The sequence below is a fragment of the Haliotis cracherodii genome, unplaced genomic scaffold (genome assembly GCF_022045235.1).
Source record: "Haliotis cracherodii isolate W230 unplaced genomic scaffold, xgHalCrac1.p SCAF_17, whole genome shotgun sequence".
NCBI lineage: Eukaryota > Metazoa > Mollusca > Gastropoda > Lepetellida > Haliotidae > Haliotis > Haliotis cracherodii.
The window spans coordinates 19,445,876-19,463,078 of NW_027266272.1; the positions used below are offsets into that span (position 1 = coordinate 19,445,876).

The 17,203-nt window shown below is 38.0% G+C and overlaps 1 protein-coding gene across 1 annotated transcript; it reads left to right on the forward strand.

Moving 5' to 3' along the window:
- The first annotated feature begins 6,540 nt into the window (after positions 1-6,540).
- Positions 6,541-8,010, forward strand: LOC139464492 (twist-related protein 2-like). Its single transcript, XM_071246018.1, has one exon. The coding sequence runs from the start codon at positions 6,686-6,688 to the stop codon at positions 7,220-7,222; it is 537 nt and encodes a 178-aa protein (XP_071102119.1). The 5' UTR covers positions 6,541-6,685; the 3' UTR covers positions 7,223-8,010.
- Positions 8,011-17,203: the final 9,193 nt, after the last annotated feature.

Here is a 17,203-nt window from a genome sequence, read left to right on the forward strand (position 1 = left end):
GTTCTTACGTTTTTGAGAAAATGTAACAATTACAAATGACACATAAAATCAAATTAATCTTTTAAACTCAATTCTAACACACATCATTGCAAAGTACAGTTCTGAAGCTGATAAAGCAGACTGCATTAGAAATGACAGCGTCTTCACATATATACCAACAATAAAAAAGGCAGCAACGGGTAGCTACTCAAACCAAAGACAAAACAGGTCACACGTAAACTATTCTTATATCCGTATGCTGAGTTCCGTTTGTCTAACATCCCGGTTCGCCCCAATTATGTTTCTAGGTTTGTCAGCACCATACCCGTGATCGTGGGTTTCACCGAAGTGGTAAACGTCTAAGACCTGCATCACTTCGGGCTTTCCTCCCACATTAAGCTGACACGCTGCGATATAACTGGAATACTGTTAAAAGCGGCGTTAAACCCAACTCACTCACCGTATAATTAACAGTGCACTTGTTCTAACGTTATATTAACATTACTATGAGGAGGCAGGATTCTTATCAATACAACCTTCCTAAACATGTGAAGGAATAGTCGTTTCTTTGCGTGGATGGTGGAGTTAAAACAATTTTAATGAATGATAATTGAAGAAAGTATTTTATTTATGTGTCACATGTTGTATGTGTACACATTAGACATATAAACTTGCATAAAATACATACATCAGGCCATAAAAGGCAAATGAGACACAATGAACAATGAAAAACAATATTTATTTAATAGAATTATAACTTACAGAATTGCGAAACCCAATAAAAAACGGATTACAATTTTAAGTAATAAAATGTTGCCTACGTGCAAACATTTTTGAAATAAGTGCGGCAAGAGGTTTTATATACGTGTTACAATTCATAAAGAACACTGCCTTGTCCACAGGAGAGAATGAAATACATGTTGGATCAGACTTTATAATTCTCAACCACAAATCATATCTAAAGTCAGCATTAAATGGACATTTAACGAGAAAATGTTTCTAATCTTCTACAGCGTTATTATTACATACTTTACAAATTCTATCCTGTAAATGTGTGATAGGTTTAACAAATCTACCAATTTCAACTTGTAAGGGTAATGTGCCCCAGCGTAACTTGCGTGAGATTCTACGATGGGACCTGTTCATAATACATGTAACACAGGGTTCTGCAGAGAGCTAGTGTTTGAACAATCTTTAAGTACGAAGCTTATTTCCATTTTGTAAACCTCTATCATTCCACAATTCTGAAAACCAATTATGCTCATCTAACCCTAACAAAGTCATATTTTAAACGGGTAAAATCGGATTGGGTTAAATGCATACCATCAGAGACATTTTGATTTAATCTGTTAAGCAAAGCCAAAAGATTGTTTACATTATTTTGCACGATTATGATGTAAATACACGGTGTAAGACTATATTCCGCATGCGCGGCAATAGTATCTTACAGCAGAAATCTATATGTAAAGGAGATACGAAATATATATCCTGAACAAACATGTTAGCGATCATAACTATTTTGGGGGATATTCTTTTAGGAAATTGTGTTCTCAGTCTTCACTAAAAAAATACCCCCCAAAATAGTCATAGTCTCTTTGTTCAAAACATGATATATTCAATAACGTATTTTCTCATACTCAAACCATGTTTCACAATGTTTAGTGAAGTGCATATCGGTAATTCATAAGTGAACTCTGTTTTTCTTAAAGTTCTAAGTTCAAAAATGCCACTTGAAGATAGTGTGTCATTGTTCACTATGCTCTGTTGAACAGTCGTCCCATGCTTTACAGGCAACGTCTTATAAGCATCTTGGATATTTTACAGTTTTTATTCCACTATTTTATTTTTGGTTTTTATACACCATTGTTTCTATATACGTGCACGAACGAATATTTTATTGTACACGTTTGTACAGATATATTGTAATTTCAAGGACGTGAAGAATTTCGAACATCCGTTAAATGCTAGGATGCTCATAGTACCTATCTATGTCCTCCAAAAGACCAACGTGAAATACTAAATCTATTAGAACCATTTCCAGATCAAACATGTCTCCTATGTTTATTATAACTGAGATGTTTTCATTTACACCAATGGATTTTTTGTACATAAACTTATTTATATCGTGTTACTTCTCAAAAATCCTTTCAACTAGAGAACGAAATCTGAGATTGGATGTGAATATAATAAGTTTCTTTAATTTAAAAACATAATTGTCAAGATTCGTTTTTGAAATTTTGGGAACATTTCCATTAGATTTTACATATGTTACGTCATAGCTTTTCCTTTTCTTTATACCTCAGCTTCATAAAACATACTATCGCCAACGTCGTTCATCTTAACTCACATTCCTCTATCATAAGGACATAAAAATCCATTTCAAAAATGGAAACCCAACTATTCGACAGCAAAACAATAATTTAACACTATTTCTTTTCAATATAATGTCATCAAGAATAATCCTAATCATTATGATGAGGGTTGGGAGTGTTTTCTGAATTAACGGTATTTGTTAATAAAACAATTTACCAATCACCTGCAATATACACCGTTTCACAGATTACCGGTACACCTATCTCGATCTGTCGTACAAAGGCTCATCACTACGATCAATCAAGTAATAAAAACAGTATTCGGTAACAACACACAAACAATGATACTGTTACGACAATTAACACCTGAGCGTTAATCACCTCGTCAGGTAAAGGTATGTGTGTTTTACCTGTTATTGTTTTATTACATAGCAGTACATGAAAAAAACCGGATGTATCGCAGAAAAGTTATATTCGCCATCTTGAAATACTTACCACAACAGCTAGAACCAGATCACCAGAGAGTGGATTAGGTCAGTTAGGGCGTGGGGGCACTGATGCTTGAATAACAATGTTTTATAGCACTTTATGCTGTACCGTTATTCGAAATTGTTAACAGACAGATATTTTTTTCAAACACACAACATTACACTCGAGATAATATTTTGGAAGTATGTATATATAACATATATACCACAACTAATAACATACGATCTCTAAATTTGGAAACAAAAGGACATTATTTTAATGAATAAAATTTAACTGAATATTAAAATTATATTTAGTCTTCTTATCACGTCGTTTTTTGAAATTGACTTTTTAATATTACTTTACGAGAACCAAAAAAATAAATTTTATTTTTGTTGTTAATCGTGTTAATGTTCATAAAATAAGCTTTTACAAAAAGGAAAATAATTATTTAAACTAATGTATATGATGGAAATTGGGATTGAAGAATAAATAAATTGAAATAATTAGCCTTCATTGTTACTACAGCTTCTAAAATGGCACTTAAAGATAAAGTATATTTTTGAGACTTTACAGGGAAATAATTAATTTCGGCAGAACGTCACAGGTCTACATGGGAAAGGTTGTAATGCACTAGTAGTTATGACGTGTTTCTGTAGAAGTTCTAGGAGGTTAAAAAACTACATTTGACAGAAAATGAAGCTCGCATTCCGGGCCCACAACTAATAGTAAGCACCTGCTGTACTGAAGTTACGGGTATACCCAATATAGATGTGTTGTAATGTGTACCACACGAACTCTTTAATACCAGTTTGGCTATAGTTTTTTGGTACACCCACACGTCTCATTACATTTTTACAGCATCACCTCAGCAGAAATGTATTTTCAAAGTAATTAAACCGAAGTTTGTGCAGAACATTTTCAAACAACGCCAAGCGTCAGTTAAACTTCTCTTTGATTTTGTATTTCAAAATATTCTCATCAATCCAAAACCGTTTCTCCAACTTTCACAGCTTTTTCATAAACACGTTGAAAACAAGTTCAAAAGTATTTGGAAACTTTGAAACCCGTAACGGTATTTACACCACTCAATAGCACCTGCCTGTTAATAGCATCAAAGATTCTATTGGTAATTAGCAAACGCTGCAGAGGGACTGCCATACAGAGCAATGTGGTCGTGCATAGGGCCAGGAGAAAAGTGATGGAACAGCCACGCCAACAGTTTGGATTCAAATGCCTGATAAGGAGACAGTGATTCTGATACGGGCCCTTAATACGAATATATATTACAACAAACGGTATACGTTAACTGCGTTGTGTATAGATGTTGTGATGATGTCTTACACAACTACGGGGATGCTGGTGGAGCTGTGGCTGCACACATGCAGCGTTCCTCGCCCTCTGCAACCAGATGATTCGGCACTGTTGTGTCTAGACTGCATGCTTAAAGCGTGTTTAATGTTTTTGTAATAAATATTATGATGGCACTACTTGATCTGGATCTATACCTCACCCACTATAATACATGTAGGAGTTTGTCTCGAAATAAAGTCCTCCCCCCGAAATTGTGTACATTCTGATGTCTGATGTAAATATTCAAAAGTCGTTATTGTCAGTGCATCCGTACTGAAGTGAAATAATTATGATGGTACGTCTTTAATCCACAGAAATCAGAACATGTTTCATTCTAAGTTATTTTCATATATACTCACCCAGAACTAAATAAAATAAATTTCTAGCACAGCATAATACAAAGTACACAAAGGGTCTTTCTCTAAACATAACAATAAAATCCGCCCGTATTAGATTATTTAGATGAAATGTGATTTTGTGTATACTTGTCTATTCACAAACAACCTTGTTTGTATCATTTGATCATGTGACCTCTGATACCAAATAAACATTTTGTCTTGTCCCATGAATGCAATCATTACAAACATTCATGTCAATCCTGGTCCAATCAATTTTTTAACTCTTTAATTTTTCAATTATGCGTCGCTTTCAAATTCTGATTAGTATTTTGCAATGTCATCGACAGTACGACCACATGTTTAAATAATCAGGAACATCTATATGTATTCATTGCGAAAGTAGTCCGACAGCGTTTCTTGACAATGTACAAATCTGGTTTGATAGGCATTACTTAGAAGTTGGCGGATGACAAGATAGACACAATTTTATGGAGAACAACTTCTTTAATACTGTAAAAAGCTCAAAAAGAATCATTTACTCCAGAACTTTCTGGACCAATAGTGAAGTTATTATGCCTATTTTACGTTAATAACAAACATGAACAGTTTTCAATCTATAGGTTTTCTTTTGTCTCATGTCTTTTATTCGAACCCCATGTAATAAACAAAATATATTGTATGACGAATAACCGTGAACAGATATTTTCTTGTATGAATTATTATTTGAGCCATGTTACATTGTATGGTTTTGTCTGATTGGTCTAATAAATGCCGTGACAGGCATAAGGTCAAGTCTTTAAAAAACATTTAGAATTGATACACATATGGAAGAGAATTTATGGATGTCAATTTCTTTATTATGAGGAACACAACGTTTTGGAGTATATACTTACTCCTAAAACAGGTGAATCAATGCTATGAAGCAGAGAACATATGTTGTACATATATATGTACCTGCCAATCACCTACCAGTGCCAATCAACTGTGGGCTTCCCTTGTTAAGTTTCTATCTTTGTTGTCTTATTACTTTTGTTGTTCTTACAGGTATTTATATCTGTTTTCTGTTTCATAACATTCATTCACCTGATGAAGTAAGTATATACTCCGAAACGTTGTGTTCCTCGTAATAAAGAACTTGACATCAATGAATGCTCTTCCTTATGCATAGGGTTGTAGGAAAATACGTGTTTCAGTCATGTATTCCGCTGTATGGTTCTGTTACTTATTCTCGAAGAAACTACTTGCACATAAATCTATCTATACATTCTGTGAATGCTGAAATGGTGGATACATTAGGGCAAGTAGAGCTTACTAAAACATGCATTCAATTAATTCATTTGATGATTTAAACATTCCCCCCAAGCCCTAACAGCTCAAACATTTTACTGGCTACATTTCGCCTCAGATTTATATGGTTTGAGTTCGTTACTCCAGGAAAACACCATGGGTTTATGGAGTCTGTGGTATACATTTTGCTCTTTTTAAACACTGATATAATATTTTGATGTTTATTAAGATATGTATAAACCTGTGAAATGACTAGAAATAACGTTAGACGTCTTCCAGCCATAAGAATATTAATCATTATTATTCCGAATCTGTGACAAAATCTGGAAAACAAAATTCTTTCACAGACGGGAATATGCCAAGTTTTTAAAAACAGACATATCTGGAGAGCAAAACACTTGCCCCCTTCCTTCGTGAATTTTCATTTTATTGGTCGAGAATCAGCAATTTCTCTGCGGGAGATTGGTAAAATCCCGGGCTCATACCCAGATCTACGGTCTCTGACAAGTGTCAAAAAGTAAATCTGTGTTGGAATGACATATATCTACTGATCTCATATTTCTTTCTTTATTTGTATCTCCTCTTTCCATCTAGTTCTCCCAAACCATCCCCTGCCCCCCTTCCACCTCCCCCACCGCGGTACCGTAATCTGATCCGGCTCAGGATCTCAGATGAGTGATTGACACCTCTCACAGAAACGGACTAGATTTACATGGCCCTACGAGCGAGCTGATTGGTTGGCGGGAGCTATATACACGTTGGCTGGAACTGTGTGATGATATTCTGTCTTGTGCTATCATTCCTTCACTGCTTGAGAGGTTGTCGTTGTTGTACACTTACGCTCACGTGGAGAAGGCATATAGGTCAAATTCGTCTTCTTTGCTGAAGAGTTCCACGAGTTTTTCTACCTCAACATAGAAGAGTCACTTTTTGTAGAAGGCTGTCAAAATGGTTCCAGAGCAACAGACCGTTTTGCGACAGGACGGACTTAGTATGGAGACACAGCCCCTTCACAAGGAGTTTAAGGAGTTTCCGGAGAAAGATTATTCTTTGAAAATTGAAACGGAGGAGGACAGCGATGACATGGATGATAAGCGACTCGGGAGAAAACGTATGTATGATTATGACAATGATTCCCTCCCTAACGCTAAAAAAGCTCGGTCTAAGAAGAGTCCACAAACCCCTGAAGATTTGCAGACTCAGCGGTCTCTTGCCAATGTCCGAGAACGGCAAAGGACACAGTCATTGAATGAAGCGTTTTCGTCTCTCCGGAAGATTATTCCCACCTTGCCCTCCGACAAATTGAGTAAAATACAAACATTGAAGCTTGCATCCAGATATATTGACTTTTTGTACCAAGTTTTGAGAAGTGAAGACGTTGATTCAAAGTTAGCAAGTAGCTGCTCCTATGTTGCCCACGAAAGACTAAGCTATGCGTTTTCTGTATGGCGGATGGAGGGGGCGTGGTCAGTTAACGGTCATTGAAGACGGACCTTGTGAGTGACCATTAAATCTTCGATCTCTACGAGGGAGGAAAAAAGTAAGATCTCTACAAGATTTGAAGGGGAATCTATTCCAAGGACGGAGGCTTCAAGAATGACCATTCTTGAAATGACCATGGAGTGGCAGTGGAAGGAACAGACATTTGGAGATTTAACCCTCGAATCCCGATCTCAAATTCATTCCAAGCCCGCCGCGAGCAGAGAGTGTTTTGGAACTTGATACGCCGCTAATCTATTGCGACAGAGGACCTCGATGACAGGGCGCTATTGGTAAGAAAGCAAGACACGAAGGCACTCGTCTGAAATGACATTTGTTTATGCGTGACTATCGCATAATGACACAACAGGTGATATTACAGTCACGTGAGCATAATGACATTTAGTTGACCTTTCTGAAAGATCCCCAGAATGAAGGATGGTTTCCCAAGTGTTGTGTGAATGTGATTGATTGAAACTGACATGAAATGAACACCGAAATCGGCAAGATTTTGGAAGTGATTATTGTGCTAAAGTGTTATGTGACAGCGCGTGAAAATGACTTTATGAAAGTGGTATGACACCTTTCTCATGAAATGTACATAAATATGTACATACAAATATGTTATAATGAGCAACTGGGGAAATATTGGTGAATTTCCTCGTCACGATCAGCTGACTCCCAACACCAGAGACATCTATGTGTTAGTATCAGGAAAACGCTTTCCAGAATGCGAGTTGTTGATAATATTAATTCTGATTTTAGTTGACAATCCTATTGTTTGTGCATTCCAAGTTATTGAGACTTTTGATAAAAATGTGTGCAGTTATTTTGTGTTTTGTCTTGTTTTAGTTAAGCTGTGTGTGACGGTTTGCATATACGAACTGGTTAGGGACAAGTAACACTTGCTCCTTCATGGAATTCATTTGGTCATAGGTCTTCTAACAAGAAACGACATACACGCTGTGTCAGATACCCGCCGGGATAATCAGACCGAGAAATTGTCAATTTGTACCACAGAGAATCGGTTTATTTTAAGATGTTTTTAATAAAAATTAATAATATGAGAACCATTTTCCTTTATCATAAATTCTTAACACATTGATTATTTTCTCTTCTACAAGAAAATTTCAGAAACCAGTTTCAGGACAGTTGATATGAGAACATTTTATAAATATATGTTAGACCTTGGGGACAATTTTGAAACCACATGGAATCGGTTAAATATTTCTATAGGAAAACTCAAAATAATGGTATCAGTAGAAACTGTGGAAACGTGTTCCTGAGTCAACACAGACGTCCATTAATCTTGAGTCGAGGAAACATTAGATATATTGCCCCAATCTCAGTTGGTGTATTTGGATATAATTAAACACATTTTATATCATACACAGAACATCATTAGTTTTAATAATATCTGATCACACGGGTCGTGTTTGTCATTGGTTGTAATATTACATCATGGCAATGCAATCTCTGTGATTGGTTGCGATCCTATATCACAACACATGCAGAACCTGTGATTGGAGTCTAATACTGTACCATCACACGTTCAGTATCCATGATTGGTCCTAATCCTTATCACCACACATACAATATCTGTGATTGGTTCTAATCGGGTGTCACTACACATACAATATCTGTGATTGGTTCTGATCGAGTGTCACTACACATGCAATATCTGTGATTGGTTCTAATCCTGTATCACCAAACGTATATAATCTGTAATTGGTACAAGTCCTATATAATCACAGAATGAGTGATAGTTATTTATAAACACATTCTCATGATGTGGTCGGAATAGTACAATCGACTTTGCTTTTAGCAGAGGCTTCTATTTAATATGGAAAAACGTTTTGTCGCTTTTATTTATATATTGAATAACGAGTTTTTATATGAAATACACACACACACACACACACACACACACACACACACACACACACACACACACACATCATCATCATCATCATCATCACTCATTTTCAGTGATCCATTCATATAATTTCCATCACTATTTTGTATTTTACGCCAAATGGAATCTGTTTTGCCAGATAATGGAGGGATTATTACCTAGCGCTAACGTTATATACTTTATGGTAATGGTTAGGGTTATCTCAGATATGTCAAATGTAGAGGAATTGAATTCTTGACAATTTTTAGAGGAATTGAATTCTTAGCAGAAACATAAGGAGAGTATTTTGAGGAGGATTGCTGATTGAGGTTGCTGGATGAAGGTCAGGTGGCCGGTTAGTGCGTGGACACGCTATTTATTTGTAGGACAAGCATTTTAATTTAGGACACGGCGTCTGTAGGACATGGTTTTATATATGATATATTTCGTAAGGTAGGATATGCAAGTTCATTGGAGTAATGCTTGTGGTTATAGAAAATATTGTGTATGTATAAAACTTATATTTGATCATAAACGTGATTGTTAGAGACGAGGTTTGCCCTACCATGCGAGACAGGAACCCTGGCATTGTGTTGAAGTCTGAAGTACCAGGGAACAGGTAGGGCCATTATAGAAGGAAATCATGCAAGACAAAGAGGTTGTCTACGAGTCCAGATGCTCGTGTATTATTGTTTAAAGTCGTGTTGATGAGAGCTATGAGTCGTAGTATCAGTCGATGGGTCTAGAGTAGGGGAGAGGGAGGGGGAGAGGGGAGGGGGAGGGAGGAGGACAACTAAGTTATCTGATCCGAACGCACGCTGATAAAGAAATTAAGCAACTATGACACAGAAACAGTGAACATTACTCGAACAATGTTAGCGCATTTAGTTATTAGGTTTTGATAAGTCGTTGGCGTCACGGTTCATGAAGGGTAAATATTTGTACAGCTTTAGACATAGAGACTGGTCTATTTATGAGAAAAGAAAAACAAGGTCGTTTAGAAATAATCTTGGTTTTGTCACGTTGGTGGTAATTTTAAATTCATATTGAGGGACATTTTGTTAAAAATTAGCCAGATTGATATGGGTTTTACAGAGAACATGGCCATTGTGATACACGAGGCGTATTATTCGTCTGAATGCAAAGGTGAAAATGATAGCTTCCCTTTCTCCATGCGTTATACAACAATACCGCGGGTTGTTGTTATCACAGTGGGGGCTCGGAAATTAACTCTGTGTTTCAAATATATTTTTACTTTTGAGTAAAAATAAAGGAATTGATAAACAAAAAAATGACATCACGACCCCAGTTTTAACACACAGAGGGAATTAGTTTCTCGTGAATAACATGATTTGTTTCTAGATTTAGCCGTCAAAGTCATCAAACCCGTTATCCCCACAAAGGATATGCAGCACAGTCTGAAAGACACGAATTTAAAATAATAATAATAATAATAATAATAATGATGATGATGATAATAATAATACCTACTACTACTACTACTACTACTACTACTACTACTACTACTACTACTACTACTACTACTACCGAATTTAATGCGACTGTCCAACACATTGTCAGTGGATGCCCAGCTTTGGCACATACACAGTATCTCAAGCGACATGATGGAGTGTTTCGATCATTTTATTACCGTCTTCGCCATGTTTGTGGTTTTGACACAGATGTCAATCCAGGGCTCGACCCAGAATATGTAGATAATGAAAAGAAAAGATTAATAATAAAACTAAATATAATAGTATTGCAAATCTTTTTAATTGTTAATTTTTAATACTGTTATGTTTCAACTTTGAATTAATTCAGTTAGATATTACAGTTAATTATGTTTTATTATATGCGATCTGGCACTGGTAAAGTACAGAGATAATATTTATGGTGATGATTGTTTGGTTTTATCTTTTATCCACCTGGTGTAATAATTACTGGTCACGTGATACCACGATATTAGTTTTATTCAGGGTTGAAGTCACCTAATAATTATATGTACCAAGTTACCTTAACTATGAAATTAACGGAGGCATGACGCTGAAGACGGCATCGTGTCAATACGGGTCATAAATTATCACAAGATATGAGAAGATGTCATCTGGGGGATGATTGATATAGCACAGGTGATATGTTTATGTCCAATGAGCGCACATTTCATTAAGTAATGTTGCCTTTTTATTTTCCTTGAAATGTCTGTAATTTCATTCTACGAGGTTCTGTGGTATCGAAGGTCACGGATTTTGGTGCGTTGAATGGATTTATTTTAGAATTCTACACGATGTTAATCACACAGAGACTGAACGATCCTTTGAGACATGGGATTATGCCCCTTTGCTGATGCACTGGTTGTCTGTTTGATCTGTTTCTGGATTGCCTGTTAATTTGAACCCTTCAAGGTACACACAAGGTTCAAGGTTTGAAAAAACACAAATGATTCACTTGTGACAATCAAACGCAGGGTTATATCTTGTGAATTTATATTTAAAACGGTCCTTGGTTGCTCTTGTGTAGGCTCGAGTCCAACGTTTACATAAACCTTTTCACAGTCGCCCAGTCCCCCTTTGACAACGGCAACGTTGGAAAGCTAATCCTTGGTTTATTTGTGTGTTGATGATTCTGAAGAAGTGAATGAGTGAATATAGTCTTACGGTTGTATCCATGTGGAGAAGTGAGATGTGCAAGCTTACATCAGTTTGATCTGAAAGACAGTGAGGTGTGCAAGCTTACACCACTTTGATCTGACAGACAGTGAGATGTGCATGCTTACATCACTTTGATCTGACAGACAGTGAGGTGTGCAAGCTTACACCACTTTGATCTGATAGACAGTGAGATGTGCATGCTTACATCACTTTGATCTGATAGACAGTGCAATGTGCAAGCTTACATCACTTTGATCTGATAGACAGTGAGATGTGCCAGCTTACATCACTTTGATCTGATAGACCATGAGATGTGCGAGCTTTTATCACTTTGATCTGATAGACAGTGAGATGTGCAAGCTTACATCACTTTGATCTGATAGTGAGATGTGCAAGCTTACATCACTTTGATCTGACAGACAGTGAGGTGTGCAAGCTTACACCACTTTGATCTGATAGACAGTGAGATGTGCATGCTTACATCACTTTGATCTGATAGACAGTGCAATGTGCAAGCTTACATCACTTTGATCTGATAGACAGTGAGATGTGCCAGCTTACATCACTTTGATCTGATAGACCATGAGATGTGCGAGCTTTTATCACTTTGATCTGATAGACAGTGAGATGTGCAAGCTTACATCACTTTGATCTGATAGTGACATGTGCAAGCTTACATCACTTTGATCTGACAGACAGTGAGATGTGCGAGCTTACATCACGTTGATCTGACAGACAGTGAGATGTGCGAGCTTACATCACGTTGATCTGACAGACAGTGAGATGTGCGAGCTTACACCACTTTGATCTGATAGACAGTAAGATGTGCAAGCTTACATCACGTTGATCTGATAGACAGTGAGATGTGCGAGCTTACATCACGTTGATCTGACAGACAGTGAGATGTGCAAGCTTTCATCACTTTGATCTGATAGACAGTAAGATGTGCAAGCTTACATCACGTTGATCTGATAGACAGTGAGATGTGCAAGCTTACATCACTTTGATCTGATAGACATTGAGATGTGCATGCTTACATCACTTTGATCTGATTGACAGTGAGATGTGCATGCTTACATCACTCTGATCTGATAGAGAGTGAGATGTGCAAGCTTACATCACTTTGATCTGATAGAGAGTGAGATGTGCAAGCTTACATCACTCTGATCTGATAGACAGTGAGATGTGCATGCTTACACCACTCTGATCTGATAGACAGTGAGATGTGCATGCTTACATCACTCTGATCTGATAGACAGTGAGATGTGCATGCTTACATCACTTTGATCTGATAGACAGTGAGTCGTGCAACTTGTATCAGTCTGATCTGATAGACAGTGAGATGTGCGAGCTTACATCACTTTGATCTGATTGACAGTTAGATGTGTATGCTTACATCACTTTAATCTGATATACAGTGAGATGTGCAAGCTTACATCACTTTGATCTGATAGACAGTGAGATGTGCATGCTTACATCACTCTGATCTGATAGACAGTGAGATGTGCGAGCTTACATCACTTTGATCTGATAGACAGTGAGATGTGCAAGCTTACATCACTTTGATCTGATATACAGTGAGATGTGCAAGCTTACATCACTTTGATCTGATATACAGTGAGATGTGCAAGCTTACATCACTTTGATCTGATAGACAGTGAGATGTGCATGCTTACATCACTTTGATCTGATATACAGTGAGATGTGCAAGCTTACATCACTTTGATCTGATAGACAGTGAGATGTGCATGCTTACATCACCCTGATCTGATAGACAGTGAGATGTGCAAGCTTACATCACTTTGATCTGATAGACAGTGAGATGTGCTAGCTTACATCACTTTGATCTGATAGACAGTGAGATGTGCATGCTTACATCACTCTGATCTGATAGACAGTGAGATGTGCAGCTTGTATCAGTCTGATCTGATGGACAGTGAAATGTGCCATCTTACATCAGTTTGATCTGATAGACAGTGAGATGTGCATGCTTACATCACTCTGATCTGATAGACAGTGAGATGTGCAAGCTTACATCACTTTGATCTGATAGACAGTGAGATGTGCAAGCTTACATCACTTTGATCTGATAGACATTGAGATGTGCGAGCTTACATCACTTTGATCTGATAGACAGTGAGATGTGCGAGCTTACATCACTTTGATCTGATAGACAGTGATATGTGCCAGCTCACATCAGTCTGATCTGATAGGGGCGGCCGGGTAGCCTAGTGGTTAAAGCGTTCGCTCGACACGCCGAAGACCCGGGATCGATTCCCGACATGGGTACAATGTGTGAAGCCCATTTCTGGTGTCCCCCGCCGTGATATTGCTGGAATACTGCTAAAAGCGGCGTTAAACCATACTCACTCACTCACTGATCTGATAGACGGTAAAGTGTACAAGCTCACATCAGTTTGATCAGATGACAGTGACATGCTCAAGCCTACATCAGTTTGATCAGATGACAGTGACATGTTCAAGCCTGCATCAGTTTGATCAGATGACAGTGACATGCTCAGGCCTACATCAGTTTGATCAGATGACAGTGACATGCTCAAGCCTGCATCAGTTTGATCAGATGACAGTGACATGCTCAAGCCTGCATCAGTTTGATCAGATGACAGTGACATGCTCAGGCCTACATCAGTTTGATCAGATGACAGTGACATGTTCAAGCCTGCATCAGTTTGATCAGATGACAGTGACATGCTCAAGCCGATATCAGTTTGATCAGATGACAGTGACATGTTCAAGCCTGCATCGGTTTGATCAGATGACAGTGACATGCTCAAGCCGATATCAGTTTGATCAGATGACAGTGACATGTTCAAGCCTGCATCAGTTTGATCTGATAGTATCTGATTACACGTGCCAGTATTTGATACATGTAGCCATCATCACGACCACTCCACAATTACAGAAGGATGTAACGGCTTTCCCCCATGTCAAGTTATGTGCTTAAAAACAACAATAGTTGTCTTGAAGTAACGAATGTAGCAATGGAAGTCAGTTCGACCTTTGATGTGAAAGCAATTTTGATATTCACACCTTGTAATGTTTCATTTCTCATGATAAATACTGTACACTAGCGCTCATATCCTTTTTGGCAGGTGTGACCAAGTCGCATTCCTCTGCGGCGTCGCAATTCGTTGTGCAGAGTTGCGTCCCTTAGGGTTACCAGTATCCTATGATCACGTGTTGGAATAATAGATAGAGTGTCAGCACCAGTTCAGTAACCATCTAAGACCTGCATTACTTTGAGACTTCCTCCCACATTAAGCTGAAACAAGGTGAAATAACTGAAATATCCTTCAACTTATTCATACACTGATGTCGCCATAGATCCTAGAAAATTGTTCTGTTGTATTACACATACAGGGAATATTTTTGTCACATTTCAAATTTATATCTACACGAGTAACGCATACCACTGTTGATTCCTGGGCCCAATAGGCCCCAATCGTGCATGTCGTTAAACTGGTATCTGTGGTTTGGCTCTGTGAGTGAGTGAATATGGTTTTATATAATATAATATTTTAGCAATATCACTTCGGAGGACACATTGTACCCATGTGGGCAATCGAACCCGGGTCTTCGGCGTGACGAGGTTTGGCTCTGTGACGTGGATAATTATGTGCTATCGTTAGACGTTGATCAGGCTATCAACCACTGGTTTACAGGACCAGTATAAAGAGTATACATCCAAGTGTGGCTAAAATGAAACAAACAAGACATGGTTATACGATGGTGATGAATTTGATACGGGGATCATAGTTTTCAGTCTCATTAAAATCAGGCCTTAGTTCTCGCAACCGCTTAACAAAGATCTGAAGACAACCCATTAGGGGTCACGTCAGAACGACCTTTCGTCCGACTAATCAGAGCTTCGCTTACCAGATTATGAAAGTGACAGTCGGAATGTGATTTCTAATCATGCAACCTCGAAAACTTTCACACAGGGTATTCCGAACGATAGTTACGGGTTTAACGACGGAATCCATACAATCTAGACCATCTATTAGCCATTCCAGAATGTTCTTTTGTTCAGGTTTCACATTTGTAATCGAGAATTCGTCAAAATATATTTCAAAGCGCAGTCGCTACTTTGAAATTAGTGCCGTAAAGCACGAGAAAGCTGCCTTCTGATTGGTCATTCCATTGGTCGGTCAAAGTTCGCGCAAGGTCGGACTGACGTGACCCGTAATGGGATGTCCTCAGATCTTTGTTTAGCGGTAGCGAGAACTAAGTTCTGACTTTTATAAGATTGCATAGTTTTGCGCCTTAAGCTGGCAGTGTTTCGGCGACTATTTTTCAGCCTAATAACGTTTTGATAACGTTTGTAAATTATTGGCTCAATCCAAATTTTCAATGTATACTTATTTTCTGCAGTTTCCGATCATATGCCTGTTTTAGACTCTATGTATGTCTACACACCTGTGCAAAGGACACGGTAAGGGACTTTCTGATCCACGGAATACGAACACTTTAAGAAATCAGCAAATCGTTATGGACGCGTATCAGTTGTGCTCACTGCATTTCTATGTTTTGGACACGCTTCTTGTATACGTAATGTTGAACGTAATGTGTTGAAATGGCTTACTTGAGAAGTCAGCAGAAAACCTTATCTCATATCGGAACATAAGCAAAATGTTTTTCCTCCAGCTGATTCTCTTAAGAATACTGAAAAAAACACCACTTTGTTGGGGTATGCTCAATAATATCAAACGAGGCACCGACTGAAATACTTATGACTGATATTTATGTTTGCAAATCTCGACCTCGATTTATGGATTGAAATAAACCTTGAACTACACTCCACATCTCGTCGAAATTCCAATTTCACAATAATTGAAAAAACCAACTTCTATGCGTAAAAGTCAGTACACCAAATCTTATGTTATATGGGAAATTAGGAAGAAAACCCCTGAATGTCACTATTAACACATTTATCGTTACTTTTTGGGCCTGTTTAGAAACTGGCAAAACTACGAAACTTTCGTGTGTTATGAGTGAGTGAGTGAGTTTGGTTTTACGCCGCTTTTAGCAATATTCCAGCAATATCACGGCGGGGACACCGGAAATGGGCTTCACGCATTGTACCCATGCCAGGATTCGAACCCGGGTCTTCGGCGTGACGAGCGAACGATTTAACCACTAGGCTACCCGACCGCCCCTCGTGTGTTATGAAGAGACTACTATACCATGATCATGTAAATATGCATGAACATTAATGGGTATCACGAAACGAAGAGAATATATGAATGTCAACAGCTTTATTATGAGGAACACAACGTTTCGGAGTATATGGTTACTCCTTCATCGGGTGAAGGCGCCGCGATTCGCTGTGCAGAAATGCGTCCCTTCGGCACGCCAGAAACCTATGATTGTGGGTTCGAATCCCGGTTCGCCCCGATTATGTTTCTAGGTTTGTCAGCACCATAC